Genomic DNA, 26,826 nt, shown 5'->3' with positions numbered 1-26,826 from the left:
CCAGCCCTTCATAACCAATAAAAAGCCTAGGACAAAATCAACGGGCGTAGCTGATGCTTGCTGCTAATATTTGAATAACTGGTTTTGGACTAAAAAGCAAAGCAAAAGCCACATTGACCTGCAATATATGTGGACGGGAGTGTCTCTCCAAAATAGGGCTCTACAGACACATGAAAAAGTGTTCGAGATGAACCATAGTCGTTCTACGACTGAAGGAGGCCACTATCTATCTATAATACAGCTGTGCTTGGGGTGATGTATGTAGTGTCCGTGTCTAGGGGCCACTCTATATCTATAATACAGCTGTGCTTGGGGTGATGTATGTAGTGTCCGTGTCTAGGTGCCACTCTATATCTATAATACAGCTGTGCTTGGGGTGATGTATGTAGTGTCCGTGTCTAGGTGCCACTATCTATCTATAATACAGCTGTGCTTGGGGTGATGTATGTAGTGTCCGTGTGTAGGTGATACTATCTATCTATCTATAATACAGCTGTGCTTGGGGTGATGTATGTAGTGTCCGTGTCTAGGTGAGAACTTGTTCACTTACCAATTCTGTGGTCCCAACATCCGTAGTTTGTGTGTGTTTAAATTCCAATCTGTAGAGCTCAGAAGATGTTGTGTTGATAGATGTTGTGTTGATAGACATCAGACGTCTGTTCAACGTTAACGTATGTCTGTAACAACACATTCGAATTATTTGTTGAACAGGTCATAGTGTGAGCCTTGGGATCAAATCTTTATATAACCCGACAGGACAAAATAGTGTTTTTCAAACAATAATGTAACCATCTGGGCCTGTCATGTAACCGGTGGGGCGGTTTAGTTAAAATGATTAATTAATGAAGTAAATTAGTTGTGATTTGGCTAGGTTTTGGGGTTTGTAATGACATCATTGACCAGGGGGAATTACAGGTAGCGTACAATAAAAGAAAAACATTATTTTAGTTTAAATGACAAAAATATTGAATGCAACAAAAGGGAAGGTTTGTATCCTTTCACAATTCAAGCCGCGGCTGAAATCGTTTCCAAACAGACCGATTGGATAAATTCGAAAGATTGACCTTGACCTACACCAAATCTTGGATCATGCTGAAATTTCGCATTATTATTTCTTTTACCTGACAAACAAGAATTTAAAAATTTTAATTAACCATTGGTAATTAATTATTTTGTTTGGTATCTCGAACAAGAGAAAGAAATTAAACTTGACTGATAGGTGGTAGTAAGTTGAATTAGTCCCCTTTATACTTTGCAGAGAGAAAAGTTTAAAACTAACAACAAAACTGTCTATTTTTATAAGCCCATCCCAGGCATAGTGGTTAGCGTGTCAGCCTGAGGAGGCTTTAGCCCTTGACTTCGAATTTATTTCGTTCACCTTTTTTTTTTACAAGGAATTAAAAAACTCTGCTCTCCCCAGCCTTTCTAACTGGTTCAGACTAGCGATACAACTGATACAACTGATGCAACTGATACATCTACGCTTAATTAAAGCTTAGTACTTTTTAAAATATTTTTTTTTATGTTTCTCTTGTTCAAATATTATTTTTCAAAGACATTTTTCTCGGCGGCGATCCTCAAAACCCTCGAAATCATTTTTATCAATGTGTGCAGTATCTTTTCTTGTCAAGCAACATTTCGGTTATATTTGTAGTTCAGGAGATCTACATTTATAGGAGAATTATTTTTTGTTGAAGCAACATTTCGGTTATATTTGTAGTTCAGGAGATCTACATTCATAGGAGAATTATTTTTTGTTGAAGCAACATTTCGGTTATATTTGTAGTTCAGGAGATCTACATTCATAGGAGAATTATTTTTTGTTGAAGCAACATTTCGGTTATATTTGTAGTTCAGGAGATCTACATTCATAGGAGAGTTATTTTTTTGTTGAAGCAACATTTCGGTTATATTTGTAGTTCAGGAGATCTACATTCATAGGAGAATTATTTTTTGTTGAAGCAACATTTCGGTTATATTTGTAGTTCAGGAGATCTACATTCATAGGAGAATTATTTTTTGTTGAAGCAACATTTCGGTTATATTTGTAGTTAAGGAGATCTACATTCTAGGGGAATTATTTTTTGTTGAAGCAACATTTCGGTTATATTTGTAGTTTAGAGATCTACATTCATAGGAGAATTATTTTTTGTTGAAGCAACATTTCAGTTATATTTGTAGTTCAGGAGATCTACATTCATTTCAGAATTATTTTTTTTTGAAGCAGCATTTCGGTTATATTTGTAGTTCAGGAGATCTACATTCATAGGAGAATTATTTTTTGTTGAAGCAACATTTCAGTTATATTTGTAGTTCAGGAGATCTACATTCATTTCAGAATTATTTTTTTTTTTGAAGCAACATTTCGGTTATATTTGTAGTTCAGGAGATCTACATTCATAGGAGAATTATTTTTTGTTGAAGCAACATTTCGGTTATATTTGTAGTTCAGGAGATCTACATTCATTTCAGAATTATTTTTGTTGAAGCAACATTTCGGTTATATTTGTAGTTCAGGAGATCTACATTCATTTCAGAATTATTTTTGTTTGAAGCAACATTTCGGTTATATTTGTAGTTAAGGAGATCTACATTCATTTCAGAATTATTTTTTGTTGAAGCAACATTTCGGTTATATTTGTAGTTCAGGAGATCTACATTCATAGGAGAATTATTTTTTGTTGAAGCAACATTTCGGTTATATTTGTAGTTCAGGAGATCTACATTCATAGGAGAATTATTTTTTGTTGAAGCAACATTTCGGTTATATTTGTAGTTCAGGAGATCTACATTCATAGGAGAATTATTTTTTGTTGAAGCAACATTTCGGTTATATTTGTAGTTCAGGAGATCTACATTCATAGGAGAATTATTTTTTGTTGAAGCAACATTTCGGTTATATTTGTAGTTCAGGAGATCTACATTCATAGGAGAATTATTTTTTGTTGAAGCAACATTTCGGTTATATTTGTAGTTCAGGAGATCTACATTCATAGGAGAATTATTTTTTGTTGAAGCAACATTTCGGTTATATTTGTAGTTAAGGAGATCTACATTCATAGGGGAATTATTTTTTGTTGAAGCAACATTTCGGTTATATTTGTAGTTTAGAGATCTACATTCATAGGAGAATTATTTTTTGTTGAAGCAACATTTCGGTTATATTTGTAGTTCAGGAGATCTACATTCATTTCAGAATTATTTTTTGTTGAAGCAACATTTCGGTTATATTTGTAGTTCAGGAGATCTACATTCATAGGAGAATTATTTTTTGTTGAAGCAACATTTCGGTTATATTTGTAGTTCAGGAGATCTACATTCATAGGAGAATTATTTTTTGTTGAAGCAACATTTCGGTTATATTTGTAGTTAAGGAGATCTACATTCATAGGAGAATTATTTTTTGTTGAAGCAACATTTCGGTTATATTTGTAGTTCAGGAGATCTACATTCATTTCAGAATTATTTTTTTTTGAAGCAGCATTTCGGTTATATTTGTAGTTCAGGAGATCTACATTCATAGGAGAATTATTTTTTGTTGAAGCAACATTTCAGTTATATTTGTAGTTCAGGAGATCTACATTCATTTCAGAATTATTTTTTTTTGAAGCAACATTTCGGTTATATTTGTAGTTCAGGAGATCTACATTCATAGGAGAATTATTTTTTGTTGAAGCAACATTTCGGTTATATTTGTAGTTCAGGAGATCTACATTCATTTCAGAATTATTTTTGTTGAAGCAACATTTCGGTTATATTTGTAGTTCAGGAGATCTACATTCATAGGAGAATTATTTTTTGTTGAAGCAACATTTCGGTTATATTTGTAGTTAAGGAGATCTACATTCATAGGGGAATTATTTTTTGTTGAAGCAACATTTCGGTTATATTTGTAGTTTAGAGATCTACATTCATAGGAGAATTATTTTTTGTTGAAGCAACATTTCGGTTATATTTGTAGTTCAGGAGATCTACATTCATTTCAGAATTATTTTTTTTGAAGCAACATTTCGGTTATATTTGTAGTTCAGGAGATCTACATTCATAGGAGAATTATTTTTTGTTGAAGCAACATTTCGGTTATATTTGTAGTTCAGGAGATCTACATTCATAGGAGAATTATTTTTTGTTGAAGCAACATTTCGGTTATATTTGTAGTTCAGGAGATCTACATTCATAGGAGAATAAGTTTTTTTTAAGTAAAAACATTATTCATAAGGTTCTTAAAAATTAGACATTTCGCTCGCGTCGAAACTGTCACATATTCATTTAACCATCGTTCTGTTCTTGTGCTGACCAAAACGCGCCTACTACAAGAGGTCTCGCTTAAAATGAAGCTAATATTACGATTAATACGCCGAATCAAAATATACTTATGCAACTTGTGCCTCGATTGTTAGTCAAACTTGAGTATCGGCCCTTGCCCCCACGATACATTTAATTCAACCTTTTTTCATTAGGATGTGACTAATGAGCTGCAGATGTCAGGAGAAGGCGTTTCTGCAGTTAAGAATGGCAGAAAACGCTTGGCGTTGAGGTTCCGCCCCGAAGCCCGCTGTGGTAGATTACATTGCTTCCCCAGACCCCCTAGCTGTCAAAAGAAAGGCCACCAACATAACTGTTTTTTCTTTGCTGAAGATCAAAAAGCACTGCGCCGCCGCTGACACAAACTGTGTCGGCACCTGCCATTCCTTCGTATACATCAGCTGCGTGGGGAGGGGGGTCTGGTGTGTGGGCGACATTGTTCCGACCATAGTTAATGCCAAGGCATATATATATAATCTGTGTATATGGTTAAGGTTAACTGGGCGTTAGGGTTAGGGTTTGGACAAAAATCACACCCCCCATTCAAAAGTTTTGAATCCGCCCACCCCCTCACCTTTGTGTACACGTCATTTCCCCACGCTGTCTAGTTCGAATGTAAATACTCAAATGTGAACAACTCAAACTTTTGAATCATCTGTCACTTGATATAATAATAATAAAAGAAAGAAACAGAGACTTGTCTAATTAGTCTAATGATTTAAGAACAGAATACTTTGACCCCGACACCACTAGAAGAGCAGCGGGTCCTGATTTCATTTGGCAAACACACCAGAAGTAGAAAGAAGGGTGAAAGTGCAACAGTGCCTGATGATTACAGATGTCCAACCTTTGACCCATGCTGTCCATCAAGGATTGGCCTCTTTAGTCACGTGAGAAGTTGCAAAGGGAAAATGATTTTTTTCTCGAGAAGTAAAAAGAAAACATTTTTGGAGCCTCTGAAGTTGCCTACTATTTTATGACGACTATTTACTATTCAAAGAGACGCCTATTATTTTATAATAAAAGATTAAATATAAATGGAAATCTACAGTTGTACTATATATCTAAATAGAAATGTACTATAGATCTAAATAGAAATGTACTATAGATCTAAAACAAAAATCCAACAAATTCTCACAGTAAATACGAGGCATATTAATCTAGATCTTAACTTTGTTTTAGATATGTCTAGGTTTTTTTTTTAGGAGGGGGGGTGGCGGAGAGGTTATTTTTTTAAATTATTATTATAGCTTTTATATAGCGCTACTTTCATGCTAATAGCTTGTTCAGGCCGCTTTTTGTCCAATCTCATTTGTGGACCAGTTGGGGGGGGGTATCTAGGAGTTGGTTTTCCGTGCTGCCTTTGGGCGCTTAGTAAACACAACTCTGCAACCTAAGACATTCTGCCTAAGACATTTTTCAACATTGTTTTGAGATGCCGAAGAATAGTCCTAGATTAGAACAATGAATTGTTTCTTTTATGGCTGTCACCACCTCAAAGTTGGTGCCATAGAGTAGAAACCCTAATTCTGTATTGTGTATGTTAATTCCATATTGTGAATCTTATTCACAACCCATGTTGCACTAAGGTGAACACTTTTGACCTTAGGTGAACCAGAGAGTTAAAGGCAGTCAGTCCACATAGAGATCTTGTAGCAAGCACTTGTATTGAGTCACTTAAGATATAAGCTGTAGAGTTAGATGTTTAAAGTAGTTGGTTATAGAATAAGTACTAAGTTGTGATATTCGTATATTACTGTTGGATTAATACTGACCATTCCTGGGTCGAATTGTATGGTGTATTCACTATGTGGTGTTATATTAAACTACTTATTGTGTCTGCTACACCCAGCGTCATTTCATTATTCAGTGATTTGTAACAAGAACCCAATGTCACTACCACGCCTACATTGATAACCACAGCCACATTCATAATATATAAAATCAAACGGTGACATTTAATGGTGTCAGAAGCGGCCGAAAACGACATTTATGACAGCATTGTTCAAAGTCACTTTAACATGATATGCTGAGACAACCTGCGTGGACGAAACTAGACAACCCTGATCTTACAACCTGTGTGGGTGAAACTAGACAACCCTGATCTTACAACCTGTGTGGGTGAAACTAGACAACCGTGATACTACAACCGGTGTGGGTGAAAATCTAGTACTACAAGTCATTCAAGTCATCGTTTGAAGACAGCTGATATATGGTCAGTCGAAGTAGCTGACATATTCAAGAATCATCTACATCGAGTGCTCGTCATAATTCTAATGACACACTCCTATTGTCGCTGTCTAACAGCACATTTAATAAGAGAGCGCTCTCACTCTTAGACCTCTCTTGTCGTCACTACCTAAGGTCATTTTTAGTTATTTATATTTGTTTCAGCAACTGTACCATTGTGCTGTGGATTTAACAAGTGGATTACTTATGAACTGTACCATTGTGCTGTGGATTTAACAAGTGGATTACTTATGAACTGTACCATTGTACTGTGGATTTAACAAGTGGATTACTTATGAACTGTACCATTGTGCTGTGGATTTAACAAGTGGATTACTTATGAACTGTACCATTGTGCTGTGGATTTAACAAGTGGATTACTTATGAACTGTACCGTTGTGCTGCGGATTTAGCAAGTGGATTACATATGAACTGTACCGTGGAGATATTTTATGTGGAGCATCACCGGAACTTTATGTACAAGTCAAGCATCAAGTGAATATTTAAGGGAAGTAACTTTAATTACCCTTAGTATTATCAGTATTGATTAGTTCTCTTGAACTACACCACAATTTTTTTCATTGTTTACATTTGTATTTATATATACATTTGACTTTAGGGACTAAATTTAATTATCTATTGAGTCTGAGCATTTATATTTTTTTTTCAAGTAAGCATCCAGGTATTGGTAGGGACTCTTTAGATAAAGTAAATACTTGATCGTATAGCTGTATTAAGTTTGTATTTCGTCAAGTATCTATCATATTGTTAAACTCTTGTATTGATATTGTCTTGTTTACATCTGTTGAATTTTCTTTTGCGTCATAGTTATTTCTCATTGTAATTCTTTTGTCTACTATTTCTACTATCTTGTAATGTCTCTTTAAAGCAGACTGTTTAGTATCTATAGTGTATTTATGTTTGTCTAATTACTTATTAATATATATATTTATTTTACTTCTTATTTCAACCTATTTTTATTATTATCAACACTACACTACACACTTGATACACTATGGGATATATTTTGATTTGAGATTGTGACAAGATTGATTGTATATAATATATACTTTGAGCACATTGAACTATTTTGATACTATTGATACATTGATCACTATTTATCAGACTAATAAGGCTCACATAATTGTGAATTACTTGTTGCAATAAACTTTTACATTGCAAGTGGAGATACTAAAAATACATAATCACATAATTGATCAGTAAAGTATTACATTACGAACTAGACAAAGTACCAAGAATAACTTAAGATACCTCATAACCTCAATTGTTTCGCACAAAATATATATCTACTATTACCTGCAATTACTATTTGAGCTATAATAATTATTTATTGTACAATATTTCATTAACAACTACCTAGTGCACACATATCTATTAATAAACTATGTTACTAATTTGAATCTTTGAAAATGGCTGAGTATGAAAAACTAATAGAGATAGTGGATAAACTAAAGTTAAAAGAAGATGATAGAGCTGCATTCATTAAAATTGAAATAGATAGAATTAGAGTAGAAAAAGACAAGCAACAGGAAGAAAGGCTACATGAAAGAAGACTGAGAGAGAAAGAACAAGAAAACTTAGAGAAAGAAAAAGAACGCCAGCATGAAATAAAATTAAAAGAACATGAAGAAAAAATGGCCAAGCTAGCAAAAGAAAATAAAGACAATTCAGCAAGTCAAACTTCATCTCATCATCAGTATCATAGCAAATTTAGGAACTTTGATCCAAAAGAAGACACATTAGAAAATTTCATAATTCAATTTGAATACATCTGTCAAACAGCAAATATGAATAGTGCACAAATGGCTCAACAACTTCTAGCTAACCTAAGAGGTGAACCACTAAACATCATCGACACACTAACTATGGAGCAAAGAAAAGACTACAACACAGTAAAACAAAGACTAATTGAACATTTTGGCAAAACGGAGGAGCACTATCGAAAACTTTTTAGGGAAATAAAACTAGCCAAGAATGCAGATTTAAAAAGAACAATACATGACATGCGCCAGAACATGACAAAGTGGCTACAACTCGCAAACTGTAACTTAGATGACCCCAAACAGATATTAGATTTCTTTCTCATTGAGAATGTGCTAATTAATGTTACAGATGCAGCATTCTCATTCCTAAAGGAGAGAAAAATAAAAAATGAAGTTGAATTGATATCAAACTTAACAACATACAAAGACTCTCACCCAAACATCACCATTGACAAAAGGGAATTGTACAATGTAGCTGCAACAGTGACAGAAAACCATCCAAGAACTACAAATAAATTTAAATATGCCAAGAGCATACAATGTTTTTTCTGTTGCATATTGGGTCACACCAAAGCAGAGTGCAGAAAGAGAATGGCATCAGAAAAACAGCAATATGTAAATAGAAACCATAAATATGGAAGAGATAACAGAACTTTCCAGAGCTTCAGTCCTAACTACAATAGATCCTATCAACAACAAAATAACAGAAGAACATGGCAAAGCTACAGTCCAACTAACAGTAGATCACATCAAACAAACAGAAGATGGCAAAACAACAGAATGTCTAGAAGAGACCAATTTCAAGATAGACAACATACTTACCACAATAACAATCATACCAGACAAAATATAGCAGCTGTAGCAACTGAAACACCAATAGAATATGAAACAGTAGCATATATACAGACAAAGGTAGCCAAATTAAAAGTGTATCCTGCATATGTGGATGGCATTAAGGTATATGCATTACGTGACAGCGGCTGCACCTCAATCATTGTGAAGAAATCACTAGTAAAACCTGAACAGATACTTGAAGACAAGGTCACACTGACTTATGCGAATAAAGACTTATGGGAAGTATGTGAAACAGCATTAGTTTTCATTGAATCACCATGGTTCACTGGTCAATACAAAGCCATAGTAATGAACAACCCAGCTGAAGAACTAATTATAGGGAACATAGAGAATATAGTTGAACTATCAGAAGAAGCCTTAGTAAAATGGGCTAATAGTGTGAATCAAGAAAATATTGAGTTAGCATCAACTACTAATTCACATGATTACAACAATGTCAGTATACATGAAGCAACTAAAGATAATCAGTCAATTACAAATACAAATAAAATAGATGTAGAATGTCAAACTCACTTGCTAACAGAAGCATCTAAACTAAATAAAGATTGCCAAACAATTAACACACAAACAAATGATAGTGAAATACAAACAGATGAAATACAAATAGATGATAAAGATAAAGCTGAAAAACAAGAAATACAAAATGACATTAACACTAGCTCACCTAAAGTAATAATAACAGAAGAAATATTAGCCTTGACATTTAAAAACAGCAAACAGATAGAAGTATATGATCTAGAAGTCAATTATCAGGATGTTGTATGCATAGTTGATGAAGAATCCACAATCACTTTTGTAGAGCCCAATTTAGTAGAAAAAGAAGATTATTTGAATGATATAGCCATTGTAACCTTACCAAACTCTAGAAAGATAGAATGTAAAACTGCCATTGCTGAAATCAAATCACCATTTATAAAAGGAAAAATAAAAGTTGTAGTACTTGGAAATACTATCAGTCCAGTAATTATTGGATCTTATCCAAAAGTTAAAGTGCATCAAAAGCCAGTAATACATAAAACAATATGGTTTTATGACCTGTCTGATTCTGATTTTCAGAAAGAAATTTTTCAAATAGTACAAGATATAACTTGTGATTTTGGATATAAAAAAGTTTGGAAACATCCAGAACTTGGAGAGTCAATGTGGGTACAAATAAAAAACTTTGGCCATTACAAAGAGTTATTACATAAAATATATGGAACACCAATTAAGGGACTCACAATTAATATCAGTGTTGTTGACTTAATACATCGCATCTGGTAAACATTGAGCATTATTTTGTAAACATTGAGTACTATTTGTAAACATTGAACTAGAACTAAGACTTCATTTTTTTTTAAAACTCTATTTGTAAACAAACTTTGGAATTTGATTACTTCATTGTAACCTACATTTTTTTCACATTCTTTTGTCAACAAGAATAACATTTTTGTACTCAACAATGTAAACAAACATTGAATTTTTTTCCCAACTTATTCAGTACCTAGCTTAATTTTTTCCATGCAATGTAAACATTATTTTTTCTCATTGTATTGAGAACAACTTGGACAAAAAATTTTTTTCTACAGCTATTGTAAACTAGATTGCAATTTTTTTTACTATGTCATTTATCACAATTATATAACTTAGTCACATTTTTCAATACTATTGAAAAAGGAGATTGATTCATAATGTAACTTATTTATTCAATGTCAATTAGTGTAATTAAATATTGACATACACTTGTATTTTTTTGAAAACATTTTGGTCAAACTATTCTTATGGACTATATATTTTTGTAACAATCATTGATGTAAACAAGAAGATTGTTGTACAAACTTTTTGATATTTCAAGTGCTGAAAGAGACACTTGATATTATTCTTTTAAATTGGACTTACACATTTTCACAACAGATTAAAATAAATACAACTAAACCATTATGATGTTATGCTTGTATATATATGCTTGAACAAATTAATGTAAACTCAAAGATTGTATCACAACTGACACATTTTCTCAGTTGAATTTCTTTTGACAAAAGAGTTTTTTGAACTTTGTACACAATAATTATTTGATAAACAATGTAACATTAAACTTTTGCCATTACTAGCTACAAATTATTTGAACTGTCATATGGAGAAATACTTAATTGAAACATAAGGTGCATGCAACAAGCACCATGAAAGATATTTATTTTGATTTCATGTTGATACTTTTGATCCAATATTTTGATACTTGAATTATACATATTTACTTGTGTAATATTAATGCACAACAATTTTTTATGGAGATGTCAAACCTCATATTGAAGTAAACAGATACATTGAATTTGTAACAATGATCATTAATCAATTTGATCTTGAATTTTGACACATATTTTGAATTTTTCTATACTTATCACTTACATATTGAGACTTACTTGTAACATTTTCTACATGATTTGTACATATTGTACTATTGGTGTCGAAAAAACCCAGACTTCTAACATTTCTATAGTGTCAAAGATTTTTTTTATAAATAGATATTGTGAATAAAAAACTTGTATTAATTTTTCACATTGTGACATAGGAGATTGTCATTGAAATTTTCATCACACTTTGCACATATTATTATGAAAAAGACTTGTAAATATTGAACACATTTGAATATTGATGTATATATTAGAACTACATGTAAAGAATTATTTGAGAGGTTAAGTATTTGACTCAGACAATTATTTGAATTGCCTTACAAGAATATGATGAATTAGAGAATTTTGCCCTTGTATGAATTTTTTTTGATTCAGCAAATATTTTGTGTAACACTGTCATATTATATATTTTATTTGAAGTTTGTAGTTCTATTTGAACTCTGCAATTGTACATTTGATAGACCCCAAGAATTCCAATTGATCCTACTTATGATAATTATGTCGTCAAGCTGAAAAAAATTTCTTCAAAATTTTTTTCAAAAGGGGGGTGATAGGTAATGTCACCACCTCAAAGTTGGTGCCATAGAGTAGAAACCCTAATTCTGTATTGTGTATGTTAATTCCATATTGTGAATCTTATTCACAACCCATGTTGCACTAAGGTGAACACTTTTGACCTTAGGTGAACCAGAGAGTTAAAGGCAGTCAGTCCACATAGAGATCTTGTAGCAAGCACTTGTATTGAGTCACTTAAGATATAAGCTGTAGAGTTAGATGTTTAAAGTAGTTGGTTATAGAATAAGTACTAAGTTGTGATATTCGTATATTACTGTTGGATTAATACTGACCATTCCTGGGTCGAATTGTATGGTGTATTCACTATGTGGTGTGATATTAAACTACTTATTGTGTCTGCTACACCCAGCGTCATTTCATTATTCAGTGATTTGTAACAAGAACCCAATGTCACTACCACGCCTACATTGATAACCACAGCCACATTCATAATATATAAAATCAAACGGTGACAATGGCCAGCGGGGTATTAGGCTATTTTACCGTTTCCGTTTGACAGGGTAGAGGAATAGGCAGTCCTTGAAAGATTCATGAGAATCGCGGAGAGCAAGATTTGATCCATGGACCATTGAGTCGACTGGTCCTACTAAACGTTTGGGCCTAAATGAACATCTAGAGTTCGTCCATCGTGGTTCGTCCATCGTGGTTCGTCCATTGTGGTTCGATCATCAGTTCGTCCATCGTGGTTCGATCATCAGTTCGTCCATCGTGGTTCGATCATCAGTTCGTCCATCGTGGTTCATCCATCGTTGTTCGATCATCGGTTCGTCCATCGTGGTTCGATCATCAGTTCGTCCATCGTGGTTCGATCATCAGTTCGTCCATCGTGGTTCGATCATCAGTTCGTCCATCGTGGTTCGATCATCAGTTCGTCCATCGTGGTTCGTCCATCGTGGTTCGTCCATCGTGGTTCGATCATCAGTTCGTCCATCGTGGTTCGTTCATCGTGGTTCGTCCATCGTGGTTCGATCATCAGTTTGTCCATCGTGGTTCGTCCATCGTGGTTCGATCATCAGTTCGTCCATCGTGGTTCGTCCATCGTGGTTCGATCATCAGTTCGTCCATCGTGGTTCGATCATCAGTTCGTCCATCGTGGTTCGTCCATCGTGGTTCGTCCATCGTGGTTCGTCCATTGTGGTTCATCCATCGTGGTTCGTCCATCGTGGTTCGTCCATCGTGGTTCATCCATCGTGGTTCGCTCATCAGTTCGATGATGACCACTTTTGTCATCCAGGCGACTGAGGGCTTTGCACTGGGGCTTTGTGCCTCCTCATGTGGCTTGTGAGACCTATATGAGCCCAAAATGTTCGGCTGCACTCTGGACAGAATATTCCAGCTAGAGTTAGTGTTATTGGCCCCTGGCTTTTTTCTCTGACGCTTTACTTCTGCCAGCGCTGTTCTCTTTTTCTCATCAATTTATGCGCCAGTTTTCACAAGAGTGACGCCATGATGCTCTGTCACATGCTTCTGTCTCACAGGTGGCTGGGTCAATGTTGAACGCTTTCAGAGAAGCTTTTAGGGTGTCCCTGAAGCTTTGAGGGTGTCCCTGAAGCTTTAAGGGTGTCCCTGAAGCTTTGAGGGTGTCCCTGAAGCATTGAGGGTGTCCCTGAAGCTTTGAGGGTGTCCCTGAAGCTTTGAGGGTGTCCCTGAAGCTTTGAGGCTGTCCCTGAAGCTTTGAGGGTGTCCCTGAAGCTTTGAGGGTGTCCCTGAAGCTTTGAGGGTGTACCTAAAGCGTTGAGGGTGTCCCTAAAGCGTTTTCTTTGTTCACCTTGTGAGTGCTTCCCTTCCCTTGATTGACCACACAGGAGACGTTTACGTCTGTTGGATTCTTCCATTCAGCAGTAATGGCATGACCATCGCAGCTTGGGACTGCATCCGGATTGAAGAACATGATGTCACTGCATTTACTATCTGCTGAGTTTCTAGTCTACAAAACACAAAACAGTTGAAAATAATCGACGAAACATTATTTAGAACAAAACAAATCGTTACAGCGATGAACGTTAATTTGGATTCTAAAAATATTTCAAAGAAATTGTTGAGTTGGTTATAAATATTGGGCTCATGTGAAATATTTAGGGGCAAAATATGATATATATATATATATATATATAGAGAGAGAGAGAGAGAGAGGTTTCATGTGATATCAAGGGATTAAATGCAATATATCTAGGTGTCAAATGTGATCCATATAAGAGCTAAAGATCATATATATTATTATGACCCTGACTTGCACACTGCCCTTCAAGTAGGTGCACTGTGAGAGATTAGACTGGGTATTGATATTGTAGCGATATAATGGAGTTCCACCTAAATCTTGGAGCTGGAGTAGAAAATGTGTTTAATGACATTGCTGTTATATTTGGGATGTCCTGTGAATAAAGGTCAGCCCTTGTTGAGTTGTCTTTCTTAGGTTTATTACATTGGTGTCAGTAGTAGGATTATAGTTGACTCACCGGAGAAGGATTAGGTCCATGGCATCAGTGAAACTTTAACGAGCTTGGTTTGAAAGATCTGAAACAAAAGCTCCGATGGCGAGGATTGAGCTGCTTTGAAAAGAAATATGAAAAGAACGTTTCCGGCAAGCTCTGATTAAGGAAGACGAGGATTCAAAGATCTGTCAATTTGAAATTAGCCAGATGAAGTCATTGACCGTTTAGACCACATGCAGGAGCAAATGGACACAGTAAGAAGCGAGATCCAGGAACAAATGGACACTGTAAGAATCGAGATTCAGGAACAAATGGACACTGTAAGAATCGAGATTCAGGAACAAATGGACACAGTAAGAATCGAGATTCAGGAACAAATGGACACTGTAAGAATCGAGATTCAGGAACAAATGGACACTGTAAGAATCGAGATTCAGGAACAAATGGACACTGTAAGAATCGAGATTCAGGAACAAATGGACACTGTAAGAATCGAGATTCAGGAACAAATGGACACAGTAAGAAGCGAGATCCAGGAACAAATGGACACAGTAAGAAGCGAGATCCAGGAACAAATGGACACAGTAAGAAGCGAGATCCAGGAACAAATGGACACAGTAAGAAGCGTGATCCAGGAACAAATTAAGGAAGACGAGGATTCAAAGATCTGTCAATTTGAAATTAGCCAGATGAAGTCATTGACCGTTTAGACCACATGCAGGAGCAAATAGACACAGTAAGAAGCGAGATCCAGGAACAAATGGACACTGTAAGAATCGAGATTCAGGAACAAATGGACACTGTAAGAATCGAGATTCAGGAACAAATGGACACAGTAAGAATCGAGATTCAGGAACAAATGGACACTGTAAGAATCAAGATTCAGGAACAAATGGACACTGTAAGAATCGAGATTCAGGAACAAATGGACACTGTAAGAATCGAGATACAGGAACAAATGGACACTGTAAGAATCGAGATTCAGGAACAAATGGACACAGTAAGAAGCGAGATCCAGGAACAAATGGACACAGTAAGAAGCGAGATCCAGGAACAAATGGACACAGTAAGAAGCGAGATCCAGGAACAAATGGACACAGTAAGAAGCGTGATCCAGGAACAAATGGACACGATGAAGAACCAGACACTGAAACAAATAGTTACACGGAAAGTCACATAGGCTCGTTGATGAAGGCTGTGGCTGTACAAGCAGCGGAGGGTTGTTGCGTTGTTACAGCGGAGGGTTGTTGCGTTGTTACAGCGGAGGGTTGTTGCGTTGTTACAGCGGAGGGTTGTTGCGTTGTCTTTTGACCGTGTTGTTGGCAAGACGTAGGGGTGTGGCTTTCAATACAAGAACCGTGAGGACGATTGCTGTGATGATCTCAACGACGTGTTGAAAGGACAGAGACCAGCATCTATTTTATGTCACTCAAGTTTTTATTTGTAATACTCTAGGAGTACCTCGATGAGAAGGACATATCAGATAACGTTGGGTCTGAGTCCAAGCCTGTTGCTGTGGACATTAAAGACCTCTGTCTATCTGCCATTTTCTACGACGGAAACCCAGATCTTGATAACCGCACATTGGTGTTTAGCAAGAACTGTACGTGCGGCGATTCAATTGGAGATACCTGCAAATGTTTTGCAGAGCAGATACCTGAAAATGTGTGTCAGAGAAGATATCTGTAAACTATGCATCTGGCTTACTGTGGAACTTTAAATCTTTTATAGGACGTCCATCGAAAAGGTCTGCTGACTTGGTGTCTTAGAACAACGGACCTGAAAACTAAAACAGGGAAGACTTCTTCGTTGTTTGTCGTGCCAAACGATCGACCTCCACCTGAACTGACAAACTTCCACTGCTTCAGATAGTGTTCAGGACGAACACTCGTAAGGAAGGGAGAAATGTTATAACTCTGCCTTGCATACAGTTATTAAAGTTAGTGCAGAAGGTACGCTCTAACTCGTCTACTGCGAGTGACTAGACTGTAAAGGAATGCTCACATTGTAAAGATACAACGCAGTTCGACATGTTTAGGAGCTAGAGTAGAAGATGTGTTTAAAAGCAGACATTCTTATCATATTTGTGATGTCCTGTGAAAAAAGACCTGTCCTCGTTGAGTTGCCTTCCTAAGTTCATTACTTAGACTTACTTAGACTTACTTAGACTTACTTAGACTTACTTAGACTTAGGTCCTCCCTCGCCATTCGGCGAATTGGGCGGCAAGCTGTCTCCATAAAGATCTGTCATTGGCAATGTCTGAAGCCTCCAGTCCACCTGGTGTCCACTGTTATGAGATCTTGCCATGGACTTCCAGTTGGGTTTGATCCAACACCATCATCGGGGGTTGGCCGCCCTCGCCGCACGTATAGTTTTCTCTATGTCTCAAGTTTGCCGTTTCTGTAGCAATGTGGTTTTACAGGGTGGGGTCGCTAGCCCCATCGCGAAATCCTTTTCCTTTCTCAGCAGGGCTTGGGTTAAACGTGATATGTGTATATAGGAATAAATATATAGGGGCTAAAGGAGGTATATCTAGGAATTAAGGTAAATAACATCTTTACAAACTCAATTCTTACTTTTTGCTTGATTCTAGAAACAATTCTATCAGACGTTTAGGAATTGAATTCATTCCTTCAACTGGAGTCTTGATATTGTCATCTTCTCTAGAGTAAAAAACATAGACATCAATATTACGTTGATCTATAGAACTATTTGAACATCCTGCAGAATAGAAGACAAAAACTTTGATCCTGCAGGCTAGAAGAGCTTAGATCCTGCAGACTAGAAGCGAAGAGCTTAGATTCTGCAGGCTACAAGCAAAGAGCTTACATCCTGCAGGCTACAAGTGAAGAGCTTAGATCCTGCAGACTTGAAGAGCTTAGATCATGCAGGCTAGAAGAGAAGTGCTTAGATCTTGTAGACTAGAAGCGAAGAGCTTAGATCTTGTAGGCTAGAAGTGAAGAGCTTAGATTCTGCAGGCTACAAGCAAAGAGCTTAGATCCTGCTGACTAGAAGAGCTTAGATCCTGCTGGCTAGAAGAATTTAGATCATGCAAACTAAAAGAGTTTCAATCCTGCAGTCTAGAAGAGCTTAGATTATGCAGGCTAGAAGAGCTTATATCACGCAGGCTAGAAGAGAAGAGCTTAGATCATGCAGACTAGAAGATAAGAACTTAGATCATGCAGGCTAGAAGAGAAGAGTTTAGATCCTTCAGGTTATAGGGCATATATCTTGCAGATTAGAAGTGATGAGCTTAGATCATGCAGGCTAGAAGCGAAGAGCTTAGATTCCTCAGGCTAGAGTCGAAGAGCTTAGATTTTGCAGGCTAGAAGCGAAGAGCTTAGATCATGCAGGCTACAAGCGAAAAGCTTAGATCTTACAGGCTAGAAGCGAAGAGCTTAGATCATGCAGGCTACAAGTGAAGAGCTTAGATCTTGCAAACTAGAAGCAAAGAGCTTAGATCATGCAGGCTACAAGCGAAGAGCTTGGATCTTACAGGCTAGAGGCGAAGAGCTTAGATCTTGCAGGCTAGAAGCGAAGATCCTGCAGTGCTTAAAAGTGCAAACAAACTATTTGATGCTTTTTATACTAGAAAACTGCTTATCAATACTTCTTTGTACAAACACAGCAAGATCCTATTTATGGAACCGCTACATATGTACATATAAATAATATTAAATAATATGTATTACAACGTATTAATAATGTATTCTTAATTATAAAATGAACATAATAAATGAGGTACCCCTCTTCCCGTAGCCCTGGGGGGTACGCGTACTCCACTGGGTAAAATAGAAAGTTATATATATAGACTACGCTACGCTAGAAACAGTTGGTATGTATGTTTATTTTCCCTGAACACTCTAAAGCCCATCAATACAACTGTCCGCATTACGACTCTCCCACATACACAATTTTCTAGCCCTCAAATTCTAAGTCCTTATTTTTTTTTACAAACCCCTATAGTAGAATATACACAAACAATGGATGGCTGCCTGGCCGTACTGTTTGCATGGTGAATTGTGTTTCGGACTTATCGATGGTCCCGGGTTCAAACCCTGCCCGCTCCCATCCCCCATCGTCCTGCCTAGCAAGTAAACTTCAACTCTGAAGGGACATCCGAAACATGTCCAACATTTGTACAGTTCCTAGGCTCTTTCATCTCCATACACTAGAAGGGCGTCTCACCAGCAGTAGTTTCAGACCGCCCCCCTTCCCGTGGAACAGTTTGAAAGGAAAAAAAAACATCACTATTCGCAACTTATTATAGTCCGAACATGACATATTTATTTGTAGTTTGTCAGTCTTAGATCTAGAGGCCGCACCTTATTTAGAAGAACATGTTGTATCTTCTAATGTATCTTCTAATGTATCTTCTAATGTATCTTCTAATGAATCTTCTAATGTATCTTCTAATGTATCTTCTAATGTATCTTCTAATGTATCTTCTAATGTATCTTCTAATGTATCTTCTAATGTATCTTCTAATGTATCTTGTAAAGAAACGGATGTCGTTGAACTCTAAGAGCGTACATGATACCCGTGCCACGTTTCTGGTGAAATAGTTGGTAAATGTGTATATCGCCTTGAACACTTTTAACTCTTTATCTCCGTCATTATTGTTTGTTTGTTTGTTTGATTTGAGGCACATCGGCACAATTTAGGGCCAGATTCTATACAGTCATATCATTAAAATCAAGGTCCATTCACAGTTAAAATAGTAAAGGTAGTAAAAATTTAAATATTTGGTAAAAATCTAATGTAAATAGTGCATGTTCACAAATTCATAAATCAGATCTTCGTAGATAGCCCCACTTCCCGGATAAAGCCCAGTACCTTCCCAGGGTCGACATTATCAAATAGTGTATTTAAATTAGTGACTCTAAAATATTTCGCCCTGACATCCTGGTATCTGGGGCAATCAACGAGGATATGTTCCACAGTGAGGCGAGAGTCACAGTACTCCCAAAGTGGGGGCTCCTCTTTCTTCAGTACAAAAGAGTGCGTGATGTAGGTGTGGCCAATCCTAAGTCTGGACATGGTCGTGCTACCACGCCTTGTCAGACTCTTAGATGTGGGCCGCCACCTGACATCCGCCACAATCTGCCTGAGTTTACTGTGAGTCTCAGCCTCCCATCGGTTCTGCCACTCTCGATAGGTGGCAGAGGCAATACTTTGTCTCAGGTCCGAGTAGGGAATTTGGGTTCATGACACCGCATGATTTAGGGCTCTCTTTGCTTCTCTGTCTGCGGCTTCGTTTCCCTCAATGCCAGCATGGGAGGGGACCCAGATGAAGGTGACATCCCTATGGTCGGCTGTTATTTGGTCCAACAGCTTCAGGCTCTTATGTACCAATGGGATGTCAGTCTTCATCCGCCCCAGAGCTTGCAATGCAGATTTGGAGTCGGAGCAGATTATAAATTTCCTCCTTTCTGATGCTTTTACAGCCATAGGTGCAAGCAATATTGCGTGCAATTCGGCCGTAAAGATGGAGCAGCCATCGGGGAGTCTACGGGAGATTGTTTTGTTCCGAAAGGAGCAGGCACACGCGACCTTTCCCTCCATTTTGGATCCGTCTGTGTAGATGGTGCCACAATCTCCGTAGCTCTCCTGCAGTTCCCTAAAGTGGACTTGTAGTATGCTTGGGTCTGTATTTTCTTTTTTGAAATTGAGGAGGGATAAATTTAATTTGGGTTTATTAATTAGCCAAGGAGGGTTCTGAGGGGTTTCTATTTTAGAGATTTGGTCAATGGGTGGGGTTAAATTTTGGATGGGTTCTCTCATTCGAAGGCCCATGACGTATGACGTTAGGCCTTCGATTGTATAATTCTACCTCTGTGGGGTTAAATATGGAGTCAAAAGCAGGGTTCGTGGGGTTGGATTTTAGCTTGACTATATACTGCATTGCAAGCTTTTTCATTCTTATATCCATGGGGAGCTCTCCAGCCTCCACATGGAGACTTGGGATAGGTGATGTACGGAACGCGCCGAGACAGAGACGCAGGGCAGCATTTTGTATTGGTTCCAGTATTTTTAGGTACGACTTCCTTGCTGCTCCATATATTATGGATCCGTAGTCTAGCTTGGATCGAATTAGACTCCGATAGAGCAGCAGCAAGGTATCTCTGTCAGCTCCCCAGTCCGCATGGCTGAGTACTCTTAGTATGTTTAATGACTTTTGGCATTTCTTCTTAAGTTCCTTAATGTGGGGGAGAAAATTAAATTTGGAATCTAAGGTGAGGCCTAAAAATTGTGTAGTTTTCACGACAGGGATCTTCTTTTTGTGTATAAATAGTTCAGGGTCTGGGTGGAGTCCCCTTAGATTACAAAAATGCATACTAACTGTTTTGGAGTCTGAGAATTTGAAACCATTATAGTTTGCCCAACCCTGAATTTTGTTTAAACATAACTGTAATTTTCTTTCTAAGGTGTTCATATTTTTCCCATAAGTGAGAATGACAAAGTCATCAACATACAAAGAGCACTCTATGCCAGGGGACAGCGCATTTATGATGCTATTTATTTTAATGTTGAACAGGGTGACTGACAGAATGCTGCCCTGGGGTACACCCATTTCCTGGTCATGAGTGTCAGAAGCGGAGTTGCCCACTCGAACCTAAAATTTTCGATCTTTCAGGAATTTATCCACAAAACGGGGGAGGTGTCCCTTAAGCCCCATAAACGCCAGGTCACGTAGAATGCCATGTTTCCAGGTTGTGTCATAGGCCTTTTCTATATCGAAGAATACAGCTACTAGATGTTCTCTTCTGAGTAATGCATTTCTAATATAAGCTTCCAGCCTTACCAGGTGGTCAGTTGTTGTCCGCCCCTGCTGGAATCCGCACTGGTAGTTTGAGATCACTTTATTCCTTTCCAGGTACCAGACCAGCCTACTGTTAATCATTCTTTCCATGGTTTTGCAGATGCAGCTTGTTAGTGCTATTGGTCGATAGTTAGCTGGGTCAGAGCCGTCTCTTCCCGGTTTAGGTATCGGTATAACTGTGGCTTTCCTCCAGCTGTTTGGGAAAGCGCCTGTTTGCCACACACAGTTATAGACCCCTAGCAGGACTGCCAATGAGGGTTCGGGAAGGTGCTTGAGGAACTGGTAATGGATTTCGTCTTCTCCAGGCGCTGTGTCATGTGACTTGTCCAGCGATTCCCTCAGTTCCTCAAGCGAGAACAGTTTGTTGTAGTCTTCATTGTTCTCTGACCTGAAATCAATGGGGTGTCTTTCCTCCCTGGTTTTGACTTTTTGGAACTCTGGCGTGTAGTGTGCAGTGGATGATTTTTCTGCTATTGAGGATGCAAGGCAGTCAGCTATTTCTCTGGGGGACGTGACAGTTCGTCCTTGGTTTTTCAAATGCCCTATTGCATTTGATTCTTTCCCTTTGATTCGCCTTACTGCCTTCCAAACCGCTCTAGCAGAAGTTTTGGCATCCAGACTGCCGACAAAACTTCTCCAGGAATTCCTTTTGGCTGACCGTATGGTTTGTCTAGCCTTTGCTCTAGCTATTCTGAATAGCTTTAGGTTTTCCTGGGAAGGATTCTTTATAAATGCAGCCAGTCGTTTTTTTCCTATCACCAATAGCACTTTTGCAAGCTGTATCAAACCATGGTTTGCTAGGCCGTTTTGGATTTGCAGAGGTTAGGGGTACAACTTTCCTGGCTATACTTAGTAGCTTGCTAGCAAAGGTATCAGCTGGGTTCTGTTCATGGAGGATATTTTCTGTGATATCCTCGGAGCATCTTTTTTGGAATTGTTCCCAATCGGCCTTATTCAGTTTCCACCGCTGAGGTCGTCCCAATGAAGGGAGATTGTTAGTAATGATGATTGGGAAGTGATCACTTCCCCGTAGATCATTGCTAACTGACCATTTAAAATCGTCCAGAAGTCCGGGGACGCATACGGTGAGGTCAATGCATGTGAATGATCCAGTTCCTGGGTGCAAGTAGGTCGGTGATGCATCATTAAGTATGCATAAATCATGTTGGAGGAAGATATCCTCCAGCATACGACCTCTTGTATCGGTATTGTTGGATCCCCACATGGTGTTATGGGCATTGAAATCCCCCAAGGATTAAATAGGGCCGGGAGAGTTGTTTCAACTCCATGTCTGTTCGGTTTAATGGAGCGCCTGGTGGTAGATACAGGCTGCAGCAAGTGATAACCTTGTGAAGGGTTATCCTAGCTGCTACGGCCTGTAGTGTGGTCTGTAGTTCTACCCGCTCATGGGGGATGCTATCCTTCACAAGGATACAGACTCCACCTGACGCTCTCTCTGCATCCTCAACATTCTTGGTGTAAGCACGGTAGCTTCGGAAGCTGATGCAATCTTTCAGAAATGTTTCCTGTAAGCAGACAGCTACAGGAGTCTCAGAGTCCATCAGTAGCTGCATTTCCTTGTAACTGGTCTTGAGGCCTCTACAATTCCACTGTACAATTCTGGAATCCATGGCTTATTCTAGATGACCTACTTGGAACTATTTGGCCTTGGGAGGCCCCCGGAGGGGTTTCCCTTTATTCCAGTGACCTTGGTATTTTTATTCTTGGGTTTGGATGGAGAGGAGGACAACCCCCTTTTGGGGGAAGTCTTTCTCTCTGGAGAGGGGAGATCCCTCTGGTTAGAGCGGAGGTTATTTCCTCCTCTCTCACCTCGGGCATTCTCTCCGCTTTGATTTCTCCCCTTAGGGAGTTGGTCAACCTCTAACTCGGTAGAGGTTGGGGTGTCTGGCTTGGTTCTCTGAGGAGAACCTGTGTCAGACATGATGTCTCCGGGTTCTCCCGGAGTATTGGTTTTGACATGCTGCTCAGTCTCCATGCTCTCATCAGCGAGCACAGAGAACCTGCTCTTTAGCATGACAACAGGGCTTTCTTGTTTCTTCAGAGGTGTGTTCTTTGGCGGTGTTTTCTTCTGAGTTGGAGGAAGAGGAGGGGGTGGTGGGGTCAATGTGTCCGTCTGTGTGGCTATGGATCTTCCTTTCTTAGCAACAGCCTGGGCGTGGGTCTTTGTCGAGCCGAATTGGCCCTTGGGTAGGGCCAGTACAGCCGATTTCGCCTGGCTAAAGGTACATCCGTTTCTTGCCTTGTACTCCTGCACGGCAACCTCCTGTTTCCACTCAGGGCAGTCCTTGGAGTAGGCTGAGTGGCCAGCTTGACAGTTTGGGCATTTGAACTGGGCTGTGCAGCCCTTGTCCTCATGACCCTCTCCAGCACATCTGGCACACACAGTGTTCCTCTTGCAGACTGCCGCGCCGTGTCCATAACCCTGGCACTTGAAGCACCTCTTGGGGTTAGGTATGTAGGGCCTCACTGGAACTCGTAGGTATCCTGCCTTCACATACTCTGGCGGTGTCCTAGTTCCGAATGTGAGGATAATAGTGGCGGTTTTGACCTCCTCACCCTCCCTGCGCCTGGTAATGTGTCGGGCATGGGTGACTCCTTCAATGCCCTCCACTATTTCCTTCTCGGAACATTCCAGTAGGTCCCTAGAGCTGATTACACCTCTGCTGGTGTTCAGACTCTTGTGTGGCATGACTTCCACTTGGAGATCACAGAGTCTTCTGCATCTTAAAAGCCCATCAGAGTGTGTCTTGCTGTCTACTTCTACAAGGAGTTCCATTGTTTTGTGTAGCTTAGACACACTCTTGGGCTCTCCCACTACTGACTTGAGTCCCTTATAGATAATAAAAGGGCTCAACTTTGTCAGGCTTTTTCCCTCCTCTGTGCATCTAACCACCAGAAATGATGGCCAGGTGGCACAGCTTTTTGGGACCTCCTCTTTTTTATCATCAATTCGACGTTTCTTGCCCAGACATAGGTCTGGGGCAAGTAGTTTTGTGTGTGTTTTTTTGTCCATATATATTTTGGTTAATTCGGCACCTGTGCTCCCCACCCGCCATCGAGTCCAACAAGGGGACGGGCCATTCGGATGTCCAGAATGAGCCCGCCAGGGCTACACAGGTGCTATACTCAGTCAGCTGCTACATCGGACATGTGTCCGATACAGCAGCTCCCTGATTGACCCTCCAGCCACTGCCCTCCAGCATAGGTCGACGACCTATGCTGGTAGCTCGGCATGACCAGCCGGTTGGCCCAGAGCGGGCCATCTGGGTCTCAGGTCTAGGGGAACTTGGAGCCAAAGTATTGTGTTGTTGTGGTTTATCCTCAGATAGCCACCACTCAAACACCAGGATCTCTTTATCCCCCCTTACCCGTCGCAGTCCACGGCAAACGGACTGGTCTAGGACGTAGTGAGAATTTAAAGTTAAGGAGACAGTGTGATGATCAAAGAAGGCAGACTTAGGAAAAGAGGAGGCAGACACAATGATAGAAAAGAAGTAGGGCACTTTTGAGCTCCAAAAGTGCTAAGGAAAAGGAGCGCAGTTTAACGTCATGTCTCGGGACGACCGTCATTATTGTCCACGTTCTGAAAGAACTGTTCACATTTGAAGATTCGATTCTGTTACGATGAAACTTTAATACTTTATTATTTAATAAGAAAACGTTAATTTTAGCAGATAATTATACGAGAATGCATACTATTTTTTTGTATAACACAAATTAAGTTTATAAAAGCAAAAGTTGAATGAGTTGAATGGGGTCAAATCAACGATGGTATCGTTAATTAGGAGAGAGAGAGTTAAATCAATAAACAAACACGAATGACAACGTGACCCCAAAGCGAACAATTTTCTAGCCCTTACATTGTCTAAGTCACCTATAGTTTTATATCTTTCATCTTTCAACCGAATCGCCCGCAAAACCTCAATCTATTATTGAGTAGACACAGACACAGGCCCATCAGTTGTATTCTTTGTATATACCTACATTATAAGTCCTCCGCCCCCCCCCCCCACTCATACATATACACACAATATTTCCAAAGGAAACGCCCGCGGAACCAGTTTGTCCCTATTGGTAACTTAGTCCACTCTTAACGCCTTGATCTGTAAGTTTTGTTGTCAGCCGTAGATCTGTATGTTTTGTTGTCAGCCGTAGATCTGTAAGTTTTGTTGTCAGACGTAGATCTGTAAGTTTTGTTGTCAGCCGTAGATCTGTAAGTTTTGTTGTCAGCCGTAGATCTGTAAGTTTTGTTGTCAGTCGTAGGTCTGGGTCTAAAGAGGAACCTTATTTAGACTAAGCCGTCTTCACACACCTTAAATATACAGCCATCTAGATCTAGTCTTTTACAAATTGTTTTAGTAAATTGAATCAGTACGGTTTCGATCTTGAAAATGGCTTTGTTGTTCTAGGCTTCAGTTGAGAGAAGAACAGGTTCAATTGTATCGTCCACGGCCAGTGAGACAATGAGTGATTAGTAGAAGTCAGTGGTCAAGACCAAGACTTTCATAGAGTAGAGATGTAACAGTACCAGTAACTGTTTGAATTGACTGATTCATATGTATAGTAACAGTAACTGTTTGAATTGACTGATTCATATGTATAGTAACAGTAACTGTTTGAATTGACTGATTCATATGTATAGTAACAGTAACTGTTTGAATTGACTGATTCATATGTATAGTAACAGTAACTGTTTGAATTGACTGATTCATATGTATAGTAACAGTAACTGTTTGAATTGACTGATTCATATGTATAGTAACAGTAACTGTTTGAATTGACTGATTCATAAGTCTGTGATAATCATGATGTCTTATAAATCTTCTTATTCTAAATATAGAATGTCTATCATCTTGAATTATTGGTTGCTACTAGTGAGTTTGAGTTTGACCTACTTTCATTTGATTGGCTAGGATTCCCAAGAATTACATTGAATCTCATGTTGACATGAAATTATCGTATCGCTTGCCAACGAGATTAAATTTCACTCAATCGAAGCTCTAACTGTAATTCTAACACTATCGAAGAAGTCAAAACATACCTTTCGTCGCGTGCCTGTAAGAGACTCTCCCATAAGTACAAGGAACCATTCAACCAAACTAAAGAACTTAGCATAGATGAATCAACAATAAAGTTCTTTGCTTCGTCTGAGGCTACCAAGCTGAGAGCTTCATCGAACCTGTGAAATACAAGCATTGCTCTTAGCTGCTTGATGCAGATTTGTGGCTTTGTTTTCTTCTACTCTCTAAGAGACTTGTTGACGTTTCAACTTCTGAGCCGCGTGTACAGGAGCCTGGTCAAGAGGATTAGCTGTCCATCTGTTGGGTCAGACCCAAACGTCTGGATGTCCTTGAAAAGGTACTTTTTTGTGTGAGTAAATTAGTGGTGAAGATACTAAAGAACGTTTCAT

At 38.6% G+C, this 26,826-nt stretch overlaps 1 protein-coding gene across 5 annotated transcripts in view; it reads right to left on the bottom strand.

Annotated features, from left to right (window-relative positions):
* LOC106052569 (achacin-like) overlaps positions 1–26,826 on the bottom strand; it is a 66,343-nt gene that overhangs the window by 18,553 nt on the left and 20,964 nt on the right. For 4 of the 5 annotated variants that reach the window (XM_056015679.1, XM_056015682.1, XM_056015678.1 and 1 more), the window contains 3 exons: positions 26,458–26,595; positions 17,149–17,235; positions 551–677 (listed from right to left, as the gene is read on the bottom strand). In XM_056015679.1, coding sequence (XP_055871654.1) covers positions 551–677; positions 17,149–17,235; positions 26,458–26,595 — 352 coding nt within the window. The remainder of the gene's footprint in view (positions 1–550; positions 678–17,148; positions 17,236–26,457; positions 26,596–26,826) is intronic. The other variant, XM_056015681.1, reaches the window with a different exon arrangement.

The sequence above is a fragment of the Biomphalaria glabrata genome, chromosome 17 (genome assembly GCF_947242115.1).
Source record: "Biomphalaria glabrata chromosome 17, xgBioGlab47.1, whole genome shotgun sequence".
In the NCBI taxonomy this organism is placed as follows: domain Eukaryota; kingdom Metazoa; phylum Mollusca; class Gastropoda; family Planorbidae; genus Biomphalaria; species Biomphalaria glabrata.
This window is presented reverse-complemented; position numbering and strand designations above follow the sequence as displayed.